The 9,607-nt window shown below is 44.3% G+C and overlaps 1 protein-coding gene across 1 annotated transcript; it reads right to left on the bottom strand.

Moving 5' to 3' along the window:
* Window positions 1-2,361: 2,361 nt before the first annotated feature.
* Window positions 2,362-9,488, bottom strand: LOC146654137 (alpha-(1,3)-fucosyltransferase 4-like). The gene has a single exon (XM_085380572.1). It carries the CDS (start codon window positions 5,909-5,911, stop codon window positions 4,751-4,753), a length of 1,161 nt encoding a protein of 386 aa, XP_085236698.1. The 5' UTR covers window positions 5,912-9,488; the 3' UTR covers window positions 2,362-4,750.
* Between the last annotated feature and the right edge of the window lie 119 nt (window positions 9,489-9,607).

The raw sequence follows: 9,607 nt of genomic DNA, 5'->3' as shown, positions 1-9,607 counted from the left end.
CACAGAAGCTCCACCTCCTCATCTTCCTCCTCCCTTTGTCCTCCTTTTTCCCCCCTTCTTCCTCTCGCTCCTGCTCTTTGTCTTCTCTGTGGGTGATCACACAACACAAGGTCTTGTAGTTAAGGTAACCAGCCGCATCCCGAGGGGAAGTTTATAGACATCAGAGTTTTCTTCTTTCTCCACATTTAGCGTTTTACAGACAGTTGCTGTCAGGTTTGCATCGAAGGATCACGCACGCTGTTAAATCTACAGACACAAACAGAGCTGACTTTTGCCTTTCAATTAGCTCATCAGAACAGAGAGATAAGTGCGGTTATGTATCATTGTCATACTCCACTCTGGCCTCTTTATGCATCCTTTCATCTTTGCTATGCCTGCCTTTTTCTGTCTCTCTCTTCAAGTACCCCTCCTCCTCCTCCTCTGTCTGTCTGTCTCTCTCCTCTTGTTTTTCCTGTCTACTGAACAGAGACGTGTTGATATGAGGGCCTGCTCGCACGACCACAAGGGAACAAGTCTCTGGTGCTTTTGATCAGCTGCAAGATCAGACATGTCCACCGCTTCCCCCCCGTGTACACTCCAGTGACTGATCATGCAGTATAGTGCAGGCACAGACAACCAAAGATGCACACCCACACATGTTCTCGCTGTTAATCATACAAGCCCGGGCACACACACAATGCAGAGGGCCTGTGGTCCATGTGTCGGCTCTGCTCACATTGGGGTGCCTTGTTTGCTGGACACAAGGGAGCGAGAGCGAGATGGTGTGTGCGATTTCCCCTTTCTTGCCCTTCTTTTTTTTTTTTTGCTTTTGACAGTAAGATGGATGATTGCAATCACAGGAGCCATCAGTGAGACAGAGTGGAGGTCTATGGGGCAGTGAGACACAGCCATGGGAAACCAGCCTTCAGATTAATGCAACGCGCTGCCATGGGAACACTGTGCTGTTTATTTGTCGAGGGGTTTTGTTGTTTCATATGCATTTTCTTGGCCCCCTTACCTCCCCCCTTCGCGGTGTTTTGATAAACAGAACATGAAAGCTTCCTTATAAAATATGTGCAGGCTGTGTGAGAGGGACAGAGAAGGAGAGCTTTTGCTGTTTTACAACATAGCGAGTCTGCAGTAAGTCTGCATATCTCTTTAAACCAGTACAAATGTGACAAATTTCATAGTGATTATACTGGTCTCTTTGAACCCTCCCGAGAGAATGAGAGGCATAGTTTTCACTCCCCAGTCAACGGATGTTTTTAAGAGAAACATCTGTTGCTGCACAAATGAGATTACTGTGTCTCTAACCAGGGGCCATGTAGGTTATGAATGGCACTGTTACTGAAGAAGGAGCCGTGAAGGATCTTTGTAATAAGCTGCAGCGGGTATTTAAGGGCTTTAAATAATCAAATTGCCTTTTATTCCGAGTATTCATCAAGGCTCACTTTATAGTTGTTCAAAAGTATCTCGACCACTTGTATCTCATATTGATACATCCGATATTTCACCTTGTTGCCAAGCAACGACTCACCTCATCCTCTGTAAACTTGTCAGCCCGTGACATGAGGTGTTATTTCGTGCTGCAGGGGAGCAACGAGGAACAAGAATCACTGTTTCAATCTCTCTGACTTTACATTCGGCTGAGCTTTGCATCATCATGAAACGCCTCCTTTATTGGTCTAATTCGTTGTTATCTGTGTGATGAATTCCTGTGAAGGGTCACCGAGTCTCTGCTGTAAAAACTGTGACTAATATCTCACAGTCGCTCTTTTCCGCCCATCCTGAGGAACTACTGCTCCTTCTGGGTCAAAGACCTCGAAGGCACTGAGAATCGTCTGCTCGGGGTCAGTTTCTGACAAAACACAGGTAACGCTGCGAGCAGGGACTGTTCATTTCAAAGACGTCCATGCACACTGCACTGACTCACCTTGAGATGATACTTTTTGTGTCACCCTGCTAAAACGTAATGTTTTGATGCTAACAAATCTGGACTTTGCAGCACACACCAGAATCCTTTCTGTGAGTGCATTCAGGTAACTATTTTTTAACCCATAAAAAACATTAAGGATACTTTTAAAATCAACCTAGTCTGTGATCTTTAAATATGAATGACTATGACTTAAAATATTAATATCTGACTAGCTTTAAGTTATTATTATATGTGGAAGAAATAAATTCTTTGGTTTGTATTCACTTTGTGGACATATGGTTCACAAATATAGAACATCTAAATGCAAATATAAACACATTTTGAAAACACAAATAGATTTTTAAAAAGAGGTGATAAAATTTGATGTTTTTATTTTAATTCAAGCTGATCAACAGTTAATAACAGACTTTTTTTTTTTTTTACTTAAACTCACATTTTCATCTATCGTCTGCATTTCAAGAAATTGTTTAAAAATAGAGCCAAAGAAGAAGCTCTTTGGCATCTCTTATGTATGATATTGACTAAGCTCTGGTCCATATTTGTGAAAGCCTGCTAGCAGAGGATGCAAACTGCCAGAAGAGGCAGTTCAGCTTCACAGAGCAAAAGGGAGTGAGCCCTATTAGCGTGCACACACACACGCACAAACAAACAAACACACACACACTGGCATCTGTACTCTAACCTCATTGAACTCCTATATCTGTTTCTACTCAGAACTCAAGTCTCCTTCTTTTTAAGCCTCTTGTTGGTGCCTGTAACACATGCCCACTGAGATACCAGATCTGCTGTGGTTCGGTTAAGTGAAAACAGCTTGGGTGGCAACCTGTGTCAGTCAGCATAAACATCACAGAGATTGGAGATCGTTTATAAACGATCATGCAGTTGATTGTATTTCTGCATATATTTTTTTCTTAATTTGTAAGATTTAATGCTTAACAAGAAGCATCGTGACAGTCATATTGATTACTGTGTAAACACAATCACAAATTTTAATTAAACGAGCATGAGACACATAAATAAAAGTTGCTAAGCATCACAGTGTTTGCAGGGAAATATGTATAATAAGCATGTCAGATATCCTGTTCAGGGTGTTACCGCTGTGTAGCTCCTTTTGTAGTCTTCTCAGTGATCAGATGCGCTTTTTAATGCACATTAAGAGAAGTCTGCTTTCTGTGTGTCCATATGTCAGCTGTCTAGCACCTGTTCTGTCCACAGTGGAGAGGTATAGATTAATGGATCTATATTTGAAAGCAAAGATGGTAACCAGTACTAACAGTAACCAGATATGCTCGCATGAATGGGATTAAGACAGGGATAAGGGCTCTGGCTGTTCTGGCCATCTGAAACCATTATTGCTGATAGACGTGAGTGGTTTCACCAGCTGTTGAGGCATCAGCTCATTATGGGGAACAACATTATTTGACGCCTGTAGGAAATGTCTCATTTGACAGTGGGAAGTGTTAATTCTGTGCCACGGCCCCAATGCAGAGGTGTAAATTTAAATGATCTGCATCACATCATCAGCAGTCCTATCAAGTGACTGCTGATGCACATGTGTTCACCTCCTCCCTTGTTTTTTTTTCTCGTTTTCTGCATTACTGCCACAGCCGAAGCCACAACAATATATAACAGATAGTAAAAATATCAGCAAAACGAGCGTGCGCGTGTGCTTATTATGCAATCTTAAATGAAAAATGCAAAACCCCAGCGCCTCAGGTTTGAACAGTATTAGGTTTGGGGTCTAATGACACCTTTAAAAATGACTCAGAGCAGGAACAGCGCTGCAATAAAGTGATTAGTGATGTGCAGACACAAAGAGCAGGCTGTGGTGGGGACATGTGGCATTCTTTCTGAGTCACCTTGAGGAAGTTGCAGGTAAACATGTGTGCCCTTTCTCGGAAAGCTTATTTCCTGCACTAGCATATTTGTTTGTTTTTCCTCATGTTTTCTTTTCCCATCTCACTATCAGGTAAAAGCTGCTTCACAGAGGTGTGAAACCTGAACAAAATTAGCAGGCACTCAGATATTTTTAATATATAGTCACAGTCACACATGAACATTTGGTCACTTTAAAAAAATAAAAATAAAATAATATTATCTGAAGACTGTGGTCTTTCTTCTTTGTCACACACTTTAATTTTGCCAAGCAGCCAAGTCAAATTAATTTTACACTGTGGGCCACATACAACCCGATTTAATCTTAAGTGAGCCAGAACAGTGAAACTACATTACATAAAAAGTTCTGGTTGTTTATTGCACTGACTCTCCTGTAATTACAAAATATAACATTTTTATGAATTCACATTTTTTTTAAAAAGCACCTTATCAATTGGAAAAGCTGTAAAACTTATGAAAATACAATTATAAGTTCAAATACTATGCACTCCTTCAGATTTTCTAAAGGTGTCCAGATGAGCGTATTGGAGTCTTTGCAGGCCGATTCTGGCCCCCAGGCCCTATGTTTGACACCGCTGGTCTAAATTACAGATGTTGTGTTGTTAAGCCCTGGTGCAGAAGGTTAACTCTACTCCAACTGTTTTATCAGAAGGACTCTTACTGGCTAGATGGGAGTCAGTTAAAATAAATTAATTAATTAAGATAAAAAATAACTTCTAGAAGAATTCACTCAGATAAGATCAATGATCATAAATGTATTTAAGTTATTACACTATTTAATAAATCACCTTAATTAAATATACTCTTTCACTGATGATAAAAAGATTTGATTTGTAAACTCTGGAAGCAGCATGTGGTTAGTAAATCTTTCCCCTCTCACGGTCTTATCTCTCGGCTTTGCCGTCATTTCAAACAGGTGCTGAGGTCTGATGCATGTTTTCACGAGTGGAACCAACGTGTCAGGTCTGTGACTACATTAGTCCTGCCTCTGGTCTTCCTGACCGCCCTGCAGGCCGTGCAGAAGTGCTCGTTGAAGAAGGTCGGCTGGCGTACGCCGTAGCCCCTCCTCCAGTCCAGGTGCCGTCTCATCTGAGCTGGGCTCCGCCTCAGCATCAGCAGGTATTGGGCCAGCTCTTCCACTGAGGGGAAGTCGTCCACGTGGATGAAGGCCTCGGGGGGCAGGAAACGCTCATAGTTCTGCCTGGACGGACCCAGCACCACGGGGACTGCACCGGCCAGCACGGCGTTCCACAGCTTCTCCGTGATGTAGTCGGTGTGCTGGGAGTTCTCCAGCGCCAGGTAGAACAGGTACCGCTTGGCGAGCGGCACCACGCTGCCTGTCGGTAACGGCGAGCCCGCGCGCCCGAACACATCGATCTGGATGTATTGGCGCAGCTGGTAGTAGAAGGTCACGCGCGCCTGGGACTCCGACCAGTTGCTGATGACCCAGGCCACGAAGCGTGACCGCAGGAGTTTGGAGCTGTAAGATCCGCGAAGCGGCAGCGCAAAGCTCTTCTGGAGAGCCCTCTCTGTGCGCGCGAGGGGGACCAGATACCCATAGGGGAGGAAAATGTCCGAGTCTGTCCGGTAGCTCATCGTGAGGTTAAAAACACCCCCTAAACGCCAGAGTCCACGCGTGTGCGTGGGAGACTCGAAGTTCATCCATATCCACTTTTGCGCAGGTGGCCGCGGTTCTGGTGGGAGATCGGCGTAGCCAGTGGCAATCTCCCGGTGGTGAATTATCACGGCGTCAGCCTGTGGGTACCTGAGCTCGTCGTCCGTGAGCGTGCAGCCGTCTATCTGAAACAGCTCGAGGCAGTCCGGAAGTTCTCGATACTGACCGAATGGATGCGTCCAAATCAGCAGCGTCACCGGGCTGAGAGAAACCAGCGGGTCAGGCGCTAATGCATCCGGCAGGTAGAGCAGGCAGACTCCCACGAGTAACAGGAAAACCACGGTGGCCACGCACACAGAGGAGCAGACCCCTGTGAGAACACACACGCAGCGGTTTTTCCGCCGGAATAACCCTGAGCGCCTGTCTGCTCCGTGAGCTGCAATTGAGGGGCGGCCCTCTGGTCTCCAGAGATCCTCAATTCCCATCGACGCCCTTCACCCTGCGGATTCCTCCAAAACTGCTGTAATATCAGTTTGCGTCTTTGAGACATCCGCACAGCCATTTGAGGCTTTTCGGGGAAAGTAGGTTAAACACCGGAGTCCATTACAGTCGTGCAGTCACACCCAGTGTGCTCTACTTTTAAAGTCATTGTAGTTTCAGGTGCGATAAAGAGAGCAAGGTACAGTTAAGCCAATAAAGCTAATGGCGTCCCACAGCTCCAAAATACTCCTTCTATTGTTACCTCATTGTTGTCTCACCTGTCCGACTGGTCGAGAAACTTCAAACTACCGTCATGGCTCATGTAAAGTAAAAGCAAAAGTTTGTCCCTGTGCTGTAGGATATACTTGACGTGGCAGCGTAGGTTCCAGTTACAGCTGAATGGGGCCTTTGTGAGGCCTGTTGACTGTCGGAGGACTGTTCGGGCACTTTTAGCGTAAACATCTTGACCCAGGGCGCGGCGATCCGCTCATAAAACAAGCAAATGTTTTCTAATTAGAAGGCCCTTTAGAAATCGGCTCGTGAGTCAGTTTGCGAGTATAATCCAAACAAGGTAAGACTGAGGTTTAAATCGAGCGTGCAGAAAGTGTAACACTGAACACTATTGCATGGCTCTAACCCCTGAACTACTGTTTATGATTATTAAGTCGTGTAAACAATCCCTCGCATTTTAAAGGATGACAGACGGGAGCTCTTGTCAGCAGCAGTTCTTTGGCCCCTGAAAACTTGACACGGCCTCTTGTGAGACGCTACACTTGTCACTGACCACTTGGTGTCTCCCTACACAAGCGCAAAGCTTGCCCGTGCGCCGTCCTGTGCCGTTTGCTGTGTGTGTAGTGACATTAAGGATCTTCCTCAAAACGTGCATGTCTAATTTCGCCAATGAATAAACATCCCAGCTGCAAATTAGTCATGCAGCAGCGGTGCTTTGAAAAGGTTTGTCTTGAATGTTTTATTTATTAGATATAACCCAACATTGCAACACCCTCTAACTACGACGTGACTCACTGTTTTCATTTGGTGATTTCAAATTTTTAAAAAAAAAGTTGTTAACACAATGGCGTATTACTCTCCCTGTAAAGGGATCAACTGTCCAGGCTGTTGTCATCATATGAATCCATTCTGATCAAAACTCATAAAAAATGATGAGGCAGCAGGGATGGAAACCGTGCACTGTGTGTTGTGTCTGAGCTCTGGTGGGCAGGAAAAACACGCCGTGACTGGGACGATGTTATTCCTCCCCACAGACACAGAGTATGTCATGAAGTCTGAATGTGAGCGGAAAAAAATGGCAGACGAGGAGTGGGAGGAGATGAAGCAAGAAGCATGTGTGTCTCCGCTGGGTCCTCCTCCTTCCTGTTACATCCATTCACTTTTCTTCACCATGGAAGAAATGTGTGCATGTGCATGCACGACTAGTTATCCCCATAAGAGGTTTTGTATTCTCTGTGCATTATTTATTCTCCCTTTCATCTGAACAGTTCTATTTTCAGCCAATCATTTAATGTCCTGCCTGGGGTTATCTTGTGTTGGGAAGAAATCTACCCAGACATAAGTTATGTAGACAAGTAGTGAGGTTTAACATAAACATGTGTGCTTCTTCTCCAAAATAGCAGAGGCTCTTGAGTGCAGGAAATGACACATAGGGATGAGTTTGCTTTTTCCTTTTATTGGTTCAGTTTTATTTATTTTAAGCCTTTTATGCAGCACAAAGCCATGCAAATGTGTCTGTAAATGTACTATAATTAAAGTCGAGCTGATTGGTGATATGGTGACATTTTGCACAGCTCAGATTACAGCCACGACGATACACACAAAGCCTGGCATTTATGTTTGTGTCGTCTCGCCTGCTGGAAGAGAACTTATGTGACATCGTGCTCTTTCACTTGTTGTTGCAGACCTTGAATCTCTCTGGAGAGATCGATATTGCGTCTTTCTTGGTTCAAACATCTCTCCAACAACAGACTTGTGGGCACATGTATGCAATCTAGATAAAAGGACAGAAAAACACACACACACACAAAACAGACAGAAGAGCTCTTCATGTCACTCTGTTTTGACCTGGGAAGCCATCAAACTGGATGTTTTGCAGACCCATCCAGTTGTTTGCTACGATTTCCAGACTGCTGTTTACTGCTGCCTTCCTGTCTCTCAAAAGCAATACCGCTGTGTATCTGTATGTGTTTTTGTGGATGTGTGAATCATGCCAGCACACTGAGAAGCATTCAGTTTTTGATGGGACCTCCAGGTCTTCACTCATCTTCCCTATTGATTTTCTCTTGCTCTCCTTTTCACACTCCCAGGGGATTGGATGTCTCAATTGGTCCCGCCGGGGCGAACAGAGAGCGTGAGCGATAAAGAAACAGATAGAAGATGAGGGGAAGAGAAAAGTGAGAGGAGAAAAATGAAGGAGAGAACACAAACAAGGAGAAGAAGAGCCAGGCGGGGCCTGCGGACGCCACGATCGCTGAGGCCCTCGCTGACCCCTGACCTTGATCATGACCTCAGAGGTTGCACCGGAGGTCAGAGGTTGTGTGAAAGTGCCACTGCGGCGATTCACTCCACTGCTGGGTGATGATGATCTTATGCAGCCTCCCCAGCCTGTCTGACATGATCAGTGTTGCACTCTGCCTGCGGCTCCCAAGGGCCACACATCCATCTCTAACCCGGCCACACAAGGCCCGCTAAAAGCACCTTACAGGCAGAGTCAATGAGCAGGAGGAAAAGGGACATAAACAGAGAAAAGTGGGAAAGCTAAAGGACAGAAAGGCTGCTTTTAGCCCGTGGCTCTGGCTCTAGTTGTATAATGGCAGCGACACAGAATCTGTGCCTATTTCTATACATTTAAACTTTAACCAGAAGTACTGATGAGGCTTTTTAGACGTTAAATTTCCAAATCACAACATGTTCCTCCTGTTGTTCGTGTCATGAGCAATTTGAGCTGTTTTTCCTCCCCTCTAATTTTAACCACAGAGTAATAAAAAGGCAAGTTAGAAAAGGAGAAAAAAAACCCCACCGAACTCGTGTCATTCATGGCAAACATGCATGAACCTCTGTAGCAGGAACACGATCATTTGTAGGCAGTTTGATAACTCTGACTGTTACTTGTTCCGACTTAGACTGTGCACCCCCTGCTGCTTCAAAGTAATCCAGAGCCAAGTGAAGCTTCAGTCAAATCCTCATGGAGATGCTGTGTGTTGAAATGCAGAGTTTGAGAAGAGCGCAGCACAAAATCAACTGACTGGTAATGTTCACGGCTTGTAGACTTGTGCGAAAGATCTTTTTTTTAGAAAGATCTTTTTTTTTCTTTTAAAGCTAAATTACATTAGCACATTACACCTTGACAACAATTTGGCATCAACACTTGGAACAATTCATGTAAATAAAAAGTGTAAGACCTCTGTTCTGTTTGGATAAGTGACCATTAGCCACAGCAACATTTAATGGTCTCGCTGATAAGAAAACGCTTTTTATGTGCGTAGATAAGAGTCTAGTCATGGGTTATTGTTAATTATTTTATGGTCTATCCTATTTATACAACTGTCCCTTATTTGTAATGACTGATTTTGAAAGGAAGATTTTAAAAATATTTCACTGTTCCAGAGTTTTGAGTGATTTATTTTTTTGCCTCATGTCTGCCACAGTGTTTCTTTTTTCTTGTACTGAACATGGACTGCATCACG

Source organism: Rhamphochromis longiceps, linkage group LG14 (genome assembly GCF_057381845.1).
Source record: "Rhamphochromis longiceps isolate RC_006_pf linkage group LG14, R_longiceps_female_GT1.1, whole genome shotgun sequence".
Lineage (NCBI taxonomy): Eukaryota > Metazoa > Chordata > Actinopteri > Cichliformes > Cichlidae > Rhamphochromis > Rhamphochromis longiceps.
Note: the sequence above shows the minus strand (reverse complement) of the source record. Positions and strands in the feature narration are given on the sequence as shown.

What these genes read in the sequence shown, in the direction of transcription:
- LOC146654137 (XM_085380572.1), bottom strand. Translation starts at nt 5,911, where the DNA reads ATGGGAATTGAGGATCTCTGGAGACCAGAGGGCCGCCCCTCAATTGCA.